Source organism: Corapipo altera, unplaced genomic scaffold (genome assembly GCF_003945725.1).
Source record: "Corapipo altera isolate COAL_440 unplaced genomic scaffold, ASM394572v1 56, whole genome shotgun sequence".
NCBI classification, from domain to species: Eukaryota; Metazoa; Chordata; class Aves; order Passeriformes; family Pipridae; genus Corapipo; species Corapipo altera.
In genome coordinates this window covers 6,096,984-6,113,724 of record NW_020884896.1, presented here as the reverse complement: position 1 = coordinate 6,113,724, position 16,741 = coordinate 6,096,984, and the positions used below count along the sequence as shown (strand labels likewise).

Here is a 16,741-nt window from a genome sequence, read left to right as displayed (position 1 = left end):
CCTCTATGATAACTAAAAAGTTGGCTTTTATCAAGAGATAAGAATTTAGCTCTTAGCATAGCTTGCGGAGTAAACAATCTTTTGACATGCAAAAGTGCTTGGAGCCTATCCAAAAAGTTTCTGCCGGTTTTATTCTTTTTCTTACTTCTTGTTCAGGGTGGATTCATAAGCATTAGTTGTTTCAGTTCATCAAATGTTTTTAAGGCTACTTTGGAGTATTAAAGAGGCTCCACAGATATTTTTTTTAAACAACAAAAGAGGACAATGTTAAGGTACATACAACAGAGTCAAACAACGCTTGTCACTGTTTGACAAATGCTTAAAGTGGTACAGTCAGAAAGAACTTGAGCAAAAAGAAACCTTTCATCATGTAAAACAATGCTGTCGTGCCACAGCCTGCCTAGTGCCCAGCGGGCTTCAGGAGAGCCAACCTTTCAAATACTTCAGAGTTTTAAAGTTTTGACATCTAACCAAGAAGTCCTGTAAAAAAAAAAAAAAAAAAAAAACAAGGAAAAAAGATGACGGCAGAAGCTCGCTTGGCTTTTCAGAGTGAGAATGTCAAATTAGAGGAAATAATATTAGGCCAAAAAAACCAAACCAGTAGCATTGCTGAGGAATAGGTGCCTGGTTACCTAGGAGTGATGCAAGGGAGAACATGGGAACTGCTCTGGAGATTGCTAGCCTCAGAGGTGACAGCTTGTGGATGTAAAGCAAAACAAAGTGGGACACAGTACATGTAGCAGAAGGATTCGGGACTCTGAAGAGCAATGGAGTGAGAATGCTTTGACTAAATTAGAAGCTTACTGCATCTAGCTGTGGTCAACTGGTATGGCCCCGAGAAATCAAGAAGAAACACAATAGAGTATGCCCTATTACAAGTCTTAGTTTTAAATGCACCATCTTGTCAGGATTAACCTTGATGTCTTTAGAAGATTTGAGTCTAAAAAGGTTCTTATTCAAAAGATATCCAATGATATCCAATTTGTACTGAAATAAAACTAGAGCTTGTTCACTTGTTGCAACAGCACACAGATTCCCTTTTTACAAGGCAAGGAATGGTTGGTAACTCTTGGTGATAGCACAAAGCTGCTTGCTTAAGGGCATAAAGCACTATGGAGAAAAACCACCAAAAATCCCACACTTCTGTAATATTTTAAGAAGCCTCTGCAGGTCTCTTGTCCAGCCTGCCTATTTGAAGTGGAGCCATCACCAATGCTAGATCAGGGCCAACTTGGCTTTTTTGAACCAAGTTTCAAACATTTTTGGAAACAGAGATCCAACATCTCTCTTATAAACTATTCCCTGTCCTTTGCAACCCTCCTTGCGCACGAATTTTCCCTGAAGCCCTTCCAGGTCCTCCCACACTGCAATTCAGAGCTGTAGTCCCTTGATATATTATCTAGGGCTTGACCCCACAATCTTGTAACTACTCTCCCGACAGCTGTAGGCTCTGATTAGATCACCCTGGCCTTCTCTTCCCAGGCTAAACCGACTCTGCTCCCTCCAGCTCTCCTCATAGCTTATGTGCCCTAGGACCCTGACCACCTTGGACTACCTCCAGTTTTTCAGTATCTCTTAAACTGGAAGACCCAAACCAGAACACAGTATTTTAAGTGAGGCCTCCCCAGTGCAATGCCAAAGAGTTAATAACTTCCCTTAATCTGTTGCTCATGCTCTTCCTAAGGTAACCCAACATGTGGTTTGCCCATTGTCCAATGAGTGTAGTGTTGGCTCATATCCCATTTCACAGTAAAAGAAAAAAGTCAATTTATGATTCATACACTGTTGTTTTTCATAATGCAAATTGAGTTAAACACCCAGAGGCTAGAATCCGTTAGCGTGTATTGGAGCAGTGCCTTTAAAGAGTCATGGTGGATAGAAAGTCAAAACCAGCATGGATAAGCAGTGGATAATGCTGGAGGGTCCGAGAACTTCACGCCAGATCGATATGTATGGGCACAACCACTCTTTTCAGTCTATAAACAGTTCTTTGGCTTTGAGGTCAAAAAGGTGGGACTGCATTAGTGCAGGAACCAAACAAGGGTAGTCTCTGCCCCAAGTGCCAGCTTAGTCACCAAGATGTTTGCCCTAAAGTACCTTACCAAATCCTGTTTCACTCTGCAGACCTTCTCTCACCCATGAAAAGACAGAGACAAACAAGCAACTGCTATAGAGAGGCTGCTTAGTGGGTGAATAGAAGGCATGTAAACTAGTCTATCAAAGAGAGAGTTATGAGAACCTACCATGGACTAGAAAATTTAAAAGCCTCCGAAAGGGACCGTAATGTAAGGTAAGTTAACATGAAACATGTATGTTATTTTATATCTAAGAGGGAGACTTTAGACACAGATGTTTTCTTTGGACTCTGCAATCATTGCACAGAAAATGTAGGTATGAATTCATCGCTGCATGGTCAGTATCAAAGAGCTATTGTACAATACAGTTTAGGCAGGAATGGGAATCTCAAACAATGGCAAAAATAATGACAGTCACATGGATTCAGATGCTTAACAGTAGCAAAAATCAAGACAGAAAGGTGAGCCAAATTTTGGATGGCAAATGGGGAAGATAGCTACACAGCAAAGGTTACAAAAAGACAAGCAATTGTCTGTGCTGGCACTGGTCAACGTCAGTCAATATTTAGAAAAATACCCCACAAGAGTTGCCACTGCCTCAGAGATTTGTCACAAATGTTAGCTGAGCAATCCTGTTCTTATCCAGACCTTTTCCCTTCAAGTCAGCCAGCTGACTGAAAACCAGTGACAGAATCAGAAGTTACCGAGCAATTTATTAACTAGTAGAGCAGGTACCAAATGTTAGAAATTCAATAATCATTGATTTAGAAGGTACTTTACCTGCAAAGGACCTCAAACTAGGTTAAAAAATCTTCTTCAAATATTTTCATTCAGATCTTGTGATGCTGCAAAGTCCCTTTTAAGTACATTAGGAACTTAGCCATTCCACAAGTCTCCATGTGCTAACACTGAAACTAACATTCAGTCTACTGATATAAATAAACAACAGTGCAAGAGGGTTGTTTGTAGGCACCTTGGTTCCCAGTTTTCTGGCAAGTCTCTATCTGCATTAATGATTCACAATTGTTAATTCCTTGGCCCTCCCAGCCTTAGCATCCCTTAGGACTTTTACATTTTCACATCTCAAGAGCTCTGTGTTTACATACATTTCTACTCCTCAACTGCAGGAATCATTGGAAGAGATTTGGTTGTAAAGGAGCTGCAATGTTTTTGGAAGTTATAACCCTCTGCTGAGAAGTGAGACTTTATCAGATGGCTGCTCCTGAGCCATTCAGGATAAGCAAATGTGCTTTTCTTGCTGAGAGAAGATGAATCCAACTATGCAGGAAAGAAACAAAGAGTCACTGGGCAGAATTCCTATAGTTACTGGCTGTTCTGTACCTTCAGCTTTTCAGTACTTGAGACTTGCAGTTACCTGAACAGCAGTGCGTTCTGTCCCAGCAAGCTGGGCTGATGGAAGGAACACATTCTTTTGGGTTCCCACACAAAGACAATTCTTAAGATTTGATTGGGTGCCGATGAGAAAAGCGTCACACGGTGTAACAGATGTGCCCCTTCAGAACCAGAGCAGGAAAAAGCGAGGCCGTGTATCGAACCCTGTGGTACCTGACTGGAAGACGTATCTGGCCAAGCCCTGCATCAGCTCTGCTGGCCACGTGGGCGGCGCCGACTCCCCTGTTTCTCTCTTCAGTCGAAATGTCAGCTCAAATCCGAAACCACTTGGTCCATCTGTTCCTGTAAACCTGGAGGGAATGAAAAAAAAAAGTCACAACACACTTCTTGTAACCAGAGCAGGCTTTAAGCTTAGGACCGTGGAAAAAGGATGAGTGCTCTCCTCATAGAAAAGATAAATTTAGAACTTCTCTTTCAGCCTACTTTGGCTCAAATGGCATAACATGGTTAGATTAGCTGAGGTAATACAATTTCAAAGATAACTATCAGAGTAGTGTTTTCAGTTAGAATAATGCAGTCTTGGAACCATGACTTCTTTCCTGGGACTGGTGGGATTTTCAGCAACCTGAATTTGTTTTTGAAACATCATTGTAAGTTTTGCACTGATAGCTAAATGGGAACACCGAAGAAAGTGCATAACAGAAAATAATGCTATTCCACCCTTGTGAATTCTAATTTCTATGCAGTGAGAAGTGGGATGCAACTGAAGTACTGGGTAGAAGGTTTCTGGGTTGAAACAGCTGAACATTCTGATGAACAACACACAATTTCTATGTTGCGGATGGTCAGCAGGGGAGGGAGAAACAAGGAGATGCAGGCAGAAAGTTAATAACCTCTCCCACAATGCACTAATTCCTAAATCCCCAGCAGCTAAAAATGCCACATTTGCCTGTGGAAAATAAGAAACCTCATGGAGAAATATATAAGCTTGCAAACTTGAAAGCAAGTTGGGAACATTTATGTGATTCCTACCACTGTCATTTCATCCCTCGCTCATTTGCTGTAACTGTTCCACAAAGGTAGAGGAAAGAAGGAAGGATTTACACTGAGCATAAAGACACCTTACAGAAGCTTTCATAAACTAGTATCATTCTGCAAGTTCAAATCTCCAACACCTGTAGCCACTGGTAAATTCTCTGGAGAAAGTTTGCAAATGTCTTGGATGCTCGTACCTTGCTGGCACATAGGAAAGATACGATGCATAAAGGTTTAATAACACTGTACTACTTCTAAAAGCAGACAAACAGAGCAGTCTGGAAAGTAACAAAAGCACTTTTCATTTGAAAAACACAGCTCACCAGCAGTGCAGTGACCAGCTGCAAGTGTTGGAAGGACTGTTCCAATAATACGGGTTTGAAGCAGAAATTATTTATAATGACAAGGATGAGTCTTAAAACTGATCAGACTTAAGCATTGATGCAAATCCACCATGCAAAGTAACTCTGAGGATTCTCCAAGGAAAGTGTGATTGTAGTTGACTATCAAATATTGTAATAAAAGTAGCTGAGAAACAAACCCTAGGACAGAACTAGACTATGGGACAGCCCAAAATGGTAACAACAGTTATTACAATTACAATGCATCTCAGACGATCTGAAATAGAGCATATGCAGGAAGGAAACCTCAAAATTAGTATTTTTTTATCTGCATGTGGCCCCACATACAAAACCTGAAAGCTGCAACACAGCATTAAGTTTCTGTGTTAAGAGATCTGAATATTCCACATAGTTTGCTTTATGCTGAACCCTCCTGTTTTGAGTGAAAGTTTCTTTTTTTTCAAAATGCTAAGGAAAAAAAATTTGGAAAAAAAAAAATCTCTGATTGAAAACAATGAAGCATTGAAAGTCATTCCAACATCTGCAATAGAGGAGTAAACAATATAGCAAATATTAGTATAACAACATACAAGCATGCCCATTTTTATTTCTCTCAACATTATCCTCAACAAAAAATTTGAGAATTAATATTACAGAAGCAAATTCTCTATGAACAGGGCAGAAAACCCATTTCAGAATGCTCAGCTGGTACATATAAAACCTCTTTTAGGAAAGAAATACACCTTTAAGCAACAATCATTACATTTGGTTCTCAAAAAAAGTGAGAGATTATCGAGTAACCAGCCATCCAGGAATCTGGATGTGCAGTGAATCCTGTGTCCTGCAATCATGGAGGTCTACCAAACAGACTTATACAGTACAGTGACAGCCTCACCAATGCAAAGTTGTACTTTGTACATCCAAGCACCCCTCTAGTATTTTATTAGTTTCACATATCAGCTAGCAAAGGAAAAATACAAATATTTCTTAAAGGGAGAAACAAAAACGCTTCAAAGTGGATAATTTTCAGGGATTGATTCCAGGAAAAACCAGAAACTGAAACACATTATGAATGGGTCAATTTTAAGAAAGATCAAAGTCAACAAAAAGCCTTCAAGCGGATCTTTCACAGTTAAATTTTTTGGAAAGCAAGATGGCTCCCTATTGAATTTCCTCCTTTCAAGGCATGTTCTGAAACAACACAGCTTTACTTCTAATATGCAATGAGCTAGAGTTTAGTGGGCTTTTTTTTAACTTCTTGGATCTCTGCTTCTCAAAAGTAACTGTTTAAAGGAAGACCACGCGTGCTCTATATTGATCACTATGAAAGTTACTGATTAACAGAAGTGTTCAGGTGAGCATCCATCAAAGCAACATTTAGGAGAACATTGCTTCTCAGCAACATACCAGTAGTCACAAAGCAGTAAAACTGACAGGCAACGTTACTTACATCAATTTGTTCATACAGTAGTGAAAGTCTCTAAAACAGAGAACTACTAAATAGAATAAAAGATAAGGAAACAAGCACTAAGTTACTTCTCTTCTAAGATTTAAAAAAATTCCTGAAGAATCCATATGTATCTTCCAAAGAAAACTCAGAATATACAGCAGCATCAGCATACAATGCTTATAATTTTCAAATTCTTAAATTACCAGTTAAATATTAGAAAAATCCTATTTGCACATAAGATTTAAAAATTAGATTTAAAATGTTTTTGAATAGTTAATGGTCACAGTTTGCTGAAAATACACAGCTTTGTTACAGGGAAAATTTAAATGCATGCAATTCACTTGCTCTGTGCAGCTGTTCTGAAGTAACAGTCTATAAAGTAAAAGTCTTTGATCTGTTTAATTTTAGGTTAGTAATCTGGTTTTGAGGAAATTGTGACACATGGCTTTAAAAACCTGTGATTATTTTGGTAACTTTTTGTGTCTAATTTAGATGAGTCTTTCACAGGAAGAAATATTAATATTCAGAATGTAATTAGGACAGTAATTTTCAGCTAGTATTTTTTCCAAAGCTTTTGCTTTTATCCTCCAAAAAGGTCTTGTATTTGACAGTAAATTGAATGTAGTTTCAACAGCTGCCATGACATTTCTGTCACTGAACAATGGACCACAATCCAGGATCAGAGCTCCTGGCCGAGGTTAGGAGGATGCACCTGAGAATGGAGGCAGACACGAGCTTCAGGAGCTACACAAACCTGGTAACCTTGCCACATGCTTCTGACCCTTGGTCTAATGAAGATCACCAAGAAGTATCCAGTAGCCAAGTTATGCAGCTTGGCTTCTCTTATGGAAGTCCTTTTCATTTGGATGCAAGTGCTTACACCAGCCCTAACTCCAAAATTTGCCAGTGTAAGGATGCATCAGTCTCCTGGTGGAGAGGCAAGTAGTAGGCACAGCCATCAAATGCATGAGAAATGATTTTGCCCAGTTAGAAGCCCAAGATCTCCAGGTACATGTGCCAGTGGAAGACAGAGCAAATGGCTTATTATCCTGCACAAGGATAAAGAGGCTCCTCCCTCACATTCCATGTGGAAACACTGGAATCTCATGGCAGCCTCCTCTTGCAGAGCATGCCTCCGCTGCTTGAGAATTATCTTAGGGGGATGACAAGGAACTGGACGAAAAAGGACCACACCTTGCAGGCTTGCATGTGTTCAAACTCATGCTTCTTCCCACAAGTTCCAAATTTCCCTCAAACTTCCAGAAAACTTCTAGAGAAGTCAACCACCTTCAGCCAGCCACAGTGAAAGAACAAGCTAAAAAAACCAAACAAGAATTCCAGAAGAGAAAGACCAAACAAGCCTCATTTCCACAAAAAACTGAGTAGAGGGGTGAGGATAACCCATAGATGGAAGAAGTCCTGCTAAAGCACATGGAAGCTGTTACTGCTTCCTCCACTGACCTTCCCAAGTTCACTGCTACCTGTACCTGTTCAACTTGCTCCCTTCCACAGCCAGCAAAGTGTCCACAGCAGGTCAGTCTGACCCCAACTCCTGTGTCAGCTGCAGAGGCAACACACTTTGATTACACACTTTGTGATGTACAGCAGCAAGATTCTGGCATTATTTTGGGTTGGTTTCTCTGCAAGCTAGGGAGACAAGGGTGGGATTTTTTGGTCACAGTTAGGTTGGTTGGGTTTTTTTGTTTTGGGGGGTGGTGGTTTTCTTTGTTTTTGTGGTTTTGTTTGTGGTTTTGTTTTTTTTTTTTTAATCTGAAGGTAACTGATTCAGACTACAGCCAATTTAGAACAAAGGCTTTGGAGCTCAGTTCAGCATCTCAACACTGAAGTGCTTTGCAGGTCATTTCTTCAGCGAAACTATTACAGTGTAGCAGTCCAAAAGCACCTCAGTTTTACAGCACGATGATGATCTGAGTGTGTGCAGGAAGGAAACCTCAAAATTAGTACTTTGTATCTGTGCGTGGCCCCAGCTTCACAAGCTGAAACACAGCATTAACTTTCTGTACTAACAGATCTGAATATTTCAAATAGTTTTATGTCTTGGTTCTGGTGAACCCTGCAGTTTTGAGTGAAAGTTTCTTGTAAACACTTCTAAAATGCTAAGAAGGAAAAAAAATAAATCCATATATTGCCCCAAGACTAAAGATGCTAACTATAAAGAGTCAGCAGGGGTCATATTGCGCCCACCACTGCTTTGCCCCCTCCAACACAAGGACACATCACCTTTATAGGCAACCCAATTGCAAAGCAACCAGTTAAGTTTTCACAAAAATAAACACTGATGGAGAAATTCTTGGCTTGCTGCATGGCCACTGGCACATATCAGATAGTTTTATATTATGACTACAGCGGTAATGGAAGGCTCTGGTATCTGCCAAGTCAAATCCAACCCTATATTTAATATTAAAACCTTATTTTGTCGCATGAACAAAAATAAACCTTTTGAAAGCCAAGGTCATATATTACATGCCATTCTTTGGGTTAAAACTCCCTTTATCTGTTCAGCGAATCAGCTCAGCAGAACAAACCACGCTGCAACACTGCTCATACGCTGGAGGAGTCTGGCTTGTTCCTTTAATGAGGTAAGAGTTTCACTGATCATGATATTTAGTTCCAGCAAAAGAATCCAAAGAAATAGAGGCCCCTTTATTTACAGAGCTGTGCAGCCGGGCCCCCCAAGCCCCCCGCCACCCTGTGCTCTGCCAGGCCTCTCCTGAAGCCACACACAGAGAACTGAAAAGCTGCTCCCCTCTGCAGCAGAGTACCCAGGGCGTTTTTCACATCAAATAACCCAGCTTAAGAGGATCAAAAGCCAAAGTAGCCCTTTGCTTTAAAAGCAGCTCTGAAAACCAGAGGCTTTTCAGTTTAAATCAAAGCTATTTGCCAAAGCATTTTCATTCTCACTTCTGCAAGGAAGGAGAGAAGGTTTGTCTCACTGCAGTGCAAATGGCTGTATTTCTGCAATTCTGTTTTTGAAAGCTACACAGCTCTGGACAAGGAACAGAGTGTACTAGATGTTTATTTTTTGAGAGTTTAAGAGTACGTGTATATAAATATGTTAGGTGAACCCATCCTGAAAATGGGAGTTTAGGTAGGGAAATGCTGGCCCTTCACTGTGATTATTTCAGCCAGGGAACAACAAGAAAGCCCTTTCAGGGTGTTTGGGGATGGTTAGGACTGCACTTTCAGAAGTCTTAGCTGCACTCCCAGCAGCTCCAGGGAGATAAGCCAGGTCTCTTCTGGGAAGTGAGGGGAGGCTCACAGTACTCTGGACTGACTTGTCCCAGCTTCAGTTTTCAGCTCCATCACCACTACTTTCATGAAGCCATTTAAGATGCCTTTTGCTTCAACTCCCTAATTGCATGTCCCTACACCTCCTACACAGACAAAGCTCTGCTGCTGTTGAGCTGCTCCAATACCATTTTGAAGGCTGCAGAAATACAGTATCACTACATTCCTAAGCCTGATATCAGGAAGAGCTGCTGTTATTTCCATCAAGTAAGCAGTTTTAATTCTATCCCCAATACACATCCCACCCCCCAAAAACCCCCCAACACAGTAATTGCCAATCCACAGCTTTCAGTACTCCAGACCAGCCTATTAGGACCTTTTAGAAGTTTGAGACATTGGTCAAACCAAGCTGAGGGGCAGTATCACCACTCTGCTTGACAACACTAAAGCACTTCAGAGCCCAACCCTCAACAGTGTAAGACTGCAGAGCCAGTACCCATCCCAGATTTTTCTATTAGCTAGCAAAGAGACTACTATTAGCAACTACTATTATGCCAGAGGACTGACATAACAAAAAGCATCAGGGTACCCACTGACTGACTTCACAGGTCCTCACTGAGAGAAATCAAGAGAATCACTTCCCTTTCACTGCCCATATCTGCTTACAAACAAGCAACACAAAGGGTGACCTCCTCTTTAAAACCCAAGAAGAAGCCTCCAGCAGGCTGTTACAGCCACTGAGCCAAACACTTTAGTTTTTCCATCTCCTAGGAAGGACATCGGGCAGGAGCTGTTGTGCCCCGAACAAGATTATGCACAGTCGGTCTTCAGAATTCAAGCTCCAGGTGCATTACACAATATCTACCCACTATAAGCTAATGACTCTCAGATTCCAGAGCTTCAGAGGGAAAAAAAAATAAGGGGCACTCTACCTAGTGCTTCCAGCATCTTGCCTAACAGGAAACAGTTGTTTTTAGTGCAGCTGTCAAACAGTATAAAACTCTCATCTGAGAACCCCGACGGCAAGCTGGGAGGCTCCTGTGAAGCAATTTCATAAGAAAACAGTCACAGCAGCCCCCTTACATAAAAGATTTAAAAAGTATCCAGAAAAGTTGTTTCAATCAAAACCTACCTGCTTACTCACATATTCTCCTGGATTGTTTCCTGGCATTTAAAAAAGCATCACTTCACATAAAGACATTTGAGAGAAGCAGGGGTGGTTATCTGGATGTCAGATGGTTATCTCTTCACTGTGCTCAACAGGAAATTCCATGAGCTCTTGCCACCCCAAACTTGCGCACACAATCTTACTGGGCTCCTTTCTAGCTTGATTTAAGAAAAATCAAGGATAAGCAGGGCAAATACAACCATAATAGGAACCCATGTTCAAAGATTTCTCTTCATATAAAATCAAGGTTAGAAAGCAAGTGACATAGCGCTCAGAGATGTCAGTCCATGGCAGCTGCTGCTTAGAGCTTTCTCTTGGAGTACATCATATCAAATGTGTAAGCCATCAACTAAATGGAAAACTCTTCTAGAAACAGCAAGTTAAATTGTTTTTAGAGATTTATTCCAACATCTAAATCCAAACATATGCAGAGGCACTCACTCTGCAGTTATTTGGTTATGGGTTTCTCAGCTTTCTGAAATGCTCATCTAGGATCCACTTAGAAAGCTTACATTGAGATTGATCTGAGTAAAATTTGTGAATTGATTTGTGCTGGCCAGTATGAAAATAGAGCTGTGATTCACTGGCCTACCATTCAGAGAGTAAAGGGCTATTACAAGGCAGAGGGGAAGAGGAGACAAGTTACAGTTTCACTCACATATACACAACACAGATTTCAAAGATTTTACTATTCAGCTTCTTCAAAACTCATCTGGTGACAATCTTGCCCCTGAAGCCTGCAGACTCACAGTTTAGATTTTGTTTTTACAAAATCATTTCTGTAAATAACAAGTGTTGACATGACAGATAAATTGATTTTTCCTCTAAACCTTCATACTACAGAGTCAAGTCAACCTTATTCCTAACTCTGTAGACATAACTGTCTTATGTAACGTCACTAGATAGTGATCAAACTCTGGAATAGGATCCAGGGATGCAATCCAGGGAAGTCAGCCCTCTGAGAAAGCATCAGTTGGAAACTTTCAGAGGTCCCTTCCAACCCAAGTGATCCTATGAAGCATCACAGCCAAGAACACAGGGATGAACTTTTACTACTGGTACCCTGTATCCAGAACTGAGCTGGCAGGACCCACAGCTGGTAATTCTCAAACACTTAAGTTAAACTCGTTTTGAGAGCAGTGGTTACTGTATTCAGCTTCTGCCCAGCTACAGGGGAAACAGCTCCTGAACTATACTATCTTCAGCCTAGGATGTTAAAGTAAACCACCATCAGTTTTCTGGTCAGTTTAATGTGTTGGGCTGCAAGTTAAGGCGATTTAGGGTTTGCTTCTTTGAGGTTGCTGCTTGCTGTCCCTGTCATGAAAGTAGTAGCATTTGGAAGGAGGACAGGATCATGTTTAGCTGCTGGAGGTTAATTCCTTTGAGCTCTAGAGGCTTGGAAGCATTATTGTCTCACTCTGGAGAGTGCCAACACACAGTCACACACATAGGGATAGTGCAGGTAGACCAAGGAGAAAAGGCTGCAAAGGCCCTATTGGTGCCAAAAGGATCAATCTGCTTCATTACTAAGTCAGGAAACTTCAGATGACTCTTAAAGTGCTAAAACAGCACCCATGCAAGCTAAGTCTGAATCTCTTGTCTGCTACAAAGTTCTCATCCTCCTCAACAAGTTATTCAGGAATTTGATTTTCAGATGTAAATAATACTTCCTTGCTTCAAAGAGCAATGTGACACACTCACCATATAGGAAATGCTTATATACTCCATTTATCAGGGTCACAAAAACTGGGAAATTAACTCCACATTCTGCACAGCATGGACAAATGAACAAGGGAAATGACTAAAACAACAAAATATGAAACAGGAGGTTGCATGGGATATGTCACTCCCCACTCCAGCAAAAGATGTTCACATGAGGGCAGTTTACATTTTATTTTCTTGATTTTATGGTGCATGGATGAGCTATACCAGTAGGTGATGGTTTACTCTCCCATTACAGTCATAGCTAAACTGAGAAGATCAAACCATTTCACCCTCATGATTACCAAAATAACTTATTAAAAATAAATAAATCTATGTGAAATTAAGTAACTAGAGTACTGATGATGTGTTTCAGCTCAAGGGCTCACAGATTTCTCCAGAGAGCCACCAATATGGCTTCCCACCTCATGGCCAGCAGAACCAGTCCCAACCCAGCCCAGGTGCCCCTGAGAGCAGTTTCTAAACCACCACAACCAGCACCACAAGTGAGGCTGTGCTTCTTGGCAAAGAAAGTGCAAACGGTCTCACTGCAATGGTCTGGGGAAGTTCTGGCAGAGCTGCATCATCTTAATGCCCACTGAAAGGATCTGGAAAGAAAAGGTTAGGAGTACAATAAGGATTTACTATTGCATTCACAGAACAAGGGTCAGGGCACCAGTGAAATACAAAACTTATCAAGATCTGTACTTTAACATTTTACTTAAGCTCTCTATGCTGCACCTCAGAACTACTCATCCTTCATTTCTACATGGTCCAGCAGAACAGTGCTCAGGTTTGGCCTGAGCTGAAGGTGATTCCGCAAACAAAGCTCACAGTCACTGCACGACACAGCGCACTAGGGAACACAACCTTTCATCTGCACATGGATCTTGTTTCATACAGGAACTGAATCCTCAGCTCTGATACACAGGGAATGGTAATGCACCTCCACAACTTCACCTAAGGGCTCAGCTGCAACCTCACCAGGCAAGAGAACATAAGCAAAGGGCCAGTTTGAGCCTGAGTGGCTGGGAAGGATGGCATTGCTGTGCTTGGTGAGCAGCTGGGAGAAGGGCACCAATTTTCCTTGCAGTGTCTGCTGGCTCCTTCCTAGCTCCTGCTGTGGAAAGTTCTGCAGCTGCCGGGAGGAATCCATTCGCATAACAAAAGCGGCTTTCAAAAGCAGTATGGGAGAGTGGAAAGAATAAGAGAAAAACCCAAAGCCAGAAACTACAGTGACAGATAGAGTTATTTTTTTTCAGCATTGCCTAAAGGTCTCAAGTGAGGATCAGGGCTCCATTATGTTACATAGAATATAAACACTGGTGTCACCCATTACTTTCCTACTGGCTAAAGAACATGTTAAGAAAAATCACACAAGAAAAAACTTCAGCATACCCTTGAGTACATTTTTAGAACTCGCATATAATTCATTCTCCACTGTGCAATAAATGAGCTTGAGGCATAAAAGGTATTTAGGAGCTTTAAAAGCCTGAAATCCAACAGATTTTAAGGAGGCTGTGGGCACAAGTATTGTTGATGAAAAGCTGGCAATGTGTGCCTGCAGCCCAGAAAGTCAGGTATGCCCTGGGCTGCACCACAGGAAGTGTGGCCAGCAGGTCGAGGGAGGTGATTCTGCCCCTCTGCTCTTACAAGATCCCAGCTGGAGTGCTGCTCTGGGTCTCCCATCATAAGAAGAAAATGGACTTGTTGGAGTGAGTCCTAGGAGGGCCATGGAGATGCTCAGAGGGCCAGAAACATGCTGAGAGACTTGGACCTGCTCAGCCTGGAGAAAAGGCTCCAGGGAGATCTTAGAGCACCTTCCTAAAGGGGCTACAAGAGAACTGGGGGGGAACTTTTGACAGGGGCATGTAGTGACATGACAAGAGGGAATGGTTTTAAACTGATAGAGGGTAGGCTTAGATTAGACATTAGGAGGAAATTCTTTACTGTGAGGCTGGTGAGGCACTGACACAGGTTGCCCAGGGAAGTTGTTGTTGTCCTGTCCCTGGAATTGTTCAAGGCCAGGTTGGACAGGACTTTGAGCAACCTGGTCTAGTGGAAGGTATCCCTGCCCATGGTAGAGGAGTTGGAACTAGATGATCTTTTAAGGTCCCTTCCAACCCAAACCATTCTATGATTTTCTGATCGTGAAGGATCTGGAATTTTGATCCCTGATCTTTCACTTCACTAACTATAGAAATCAAGACAATACTACCTTACCTGAGGAGCTGTTACATAGTCTCATTTCATTACAAAGGGTACACTCAAAAATATACTGATGAGCACCATGAGAGATCTTAATCAATTAAACAGGCAACGAAAGGCCCTTGGAGCTTGTGCTGTAATTGCAGGGAAAAGAAAGCACCAGATTGCTGGTTAAAGACTCCCAAAAGGGAAACACCAGACAGCTGCAATGAAAAGTCTACTCTAGATACTTTTTTTTTTTCAATCGGCCTTTAAATGTTAAGCTTCTCCTGTAAGACTATCTTTCCTTTAAAGCATTTGAAACTTCCAGAGGTAGGCTGATATTTTTGTTCTATAGAAGTAAACACTTGGCTTGTGAACATTACACAAACTCCACTTGTTGTAAGACAAAATCCAAAAGGATAAAATAGGTCTTTGCATCTTAAAAATCAAACAAAAGAGGAAAGAAATCATCATTCCCCACCTTCCTTTCAGTGGCTCCAGGCTTACCCCTAAAGATTCTAATAGTGGCAGAATAGTGCTGCCTCTCAGCCAAACCACTTCAGTTATGGAAACTGCAATATAGCTCAGCTTGTCTTTCAAACAGGAATAAAGCTGGGAGAGAGATGTCAGGTTACAGCATATTTCAGTACTGCTTTTTAGTGCAGTAAGCAGAAACACGCTCCTCACGTTCCTGACCACTTTAGGAGGAATAACTAGCCCAGTAAAACACAGAGTTCAGCGTACAGCTCATCACAGCCACTCTGTTACAGAAAATCCCTCATCTATCTCTGAACACTAAATTCTTTGCTTTTCTGCTTAATGTTACTCTTCTGGGTAAAAAGGAATTCAAGGCCCAGAGACATATTATTTTTGCGTAATAAGGTTATACATATGGATTCAACTTAGCTAGGAAATGTCAACTTAAGGCTTGTCTTCATGAGGAAATTTACTGTAACTAGTCTACCAGTATAATTATATTGCCATAGTTCTACTAGTAAAATTCCCCTGTTGAGCCTTATTCATAACAACAGCTGCCTTTATGGTTTATTTTTGTCGACTATGCCAAAAAGGGCCCCTGCTCCAGAAAGGCCACAACAATTCACAGGGGAGGAGGGGAAGGAGCTGTGCTAGTGCAACTGGAGAGGTAGAAAGAATAACAGTATAGAAATGGCAGTATATACTAATGAATTATTTGCTACAAAAACCCCCCAAACCCTATCAGAAAACTATACTGTACATCAGATATCATTGCAGGTAAGGTATGTGCCAGTTTTATGATGCATTTTATGGTTTTGGTAAAGGTCCTTGAGCCAGACCCTGCTCTGCATCAGTCCCTCCGTGCACATCCTTTTGTTCTCGCCTTGTCCCCAGATGCTGCAGTGCATTTCCCAGAAACCTACTCTTTCCCCCCACTCCAGCAGCCCAGCAACCGCCCAGGGCCCCTTGAACAGAGCACTGACCATCCAAAATAAATGGGTGCTAAAGACCAGCCCCTCTAGTTTACAGTTTACAGGGACCAGGGATAGCTGGAAAGCAAAGAGCACTCTTTGCATAAAGGATTTTAAAACAATTGCCCTTCGCTTAGGCAGTGCAAGAATGCTGAGCTAGACAAAACAATGAGCCATCTGTGCACCCTTCCCTCCTTCCCTTGTCTCTATCCTCCCAGCTTAAATCAGAGCTCCCCAAGAATGGCTGGGTCCCCCTTCACCTCCGCCCACCCTGTTTACAGCCTGCAAAAAAAGCCAGTTTTTTTGCCTCTTTTTTTCCTTCCTTTTTGTTCTTAAGAGCCCTTGCAAAATCTTCCTTTAAACCTCAGCCCTTTGTCAGGTGGTATCCCATCTACCCAGCTTTGTCAAGTGATCAAAAAATGCCTCCCACCAGCGATCCATTCCTTGTTTACCAACCCTGGAGGCAGAGTGGCACTCAGGAGCCCTAGTCACCCCTTTGTCCAAGGAAGGGAATACCATCTGAATGGGAGACCACCAAGATTTGCAACCCTCTTTTGTTAGCCTGGTGTCACTGCCGACTGGGCCTCGATTCAAAATTGAGATGACAGTAGAGGCAGCGGAGTTAGGTAATCGCTATGGAGTTTCCAGCTCAGAAGAAACACCAATAGCTTAAATATCAAATAACATTGGCAACTTTCTTACCAATGGTAATTTGTTGCTACCAATTGTAA

At 41.7% G+C, this 16,741-nt stretch overlaps 1 protein-coding gene across 2 annotated transcripts in view; it reads right to left on the bottom strand.

Annotated features, from left to right (window-relative positions):
- SUFU (SUFU negative regulator of hedgehog signaling) overlaps positions 1-16,741 on the bottom strand; it is a 98,522-nt gene that overhangs the window by 65,012 nt on the left and 16,769 nt on the right. For both annotated transcript variants that reach the window (XM_027647906.1, XM_027647907.1), the window contains exon 3: positions 3,642-3,778. In XM_027647906.1, the coding sequence (XP_027503707.1) occupies positions 3,642-3,778 (137 nt within the window). The remainder of the gene's footprint in view (positions 1-3,641; positions 3,779-16,741) is intronic.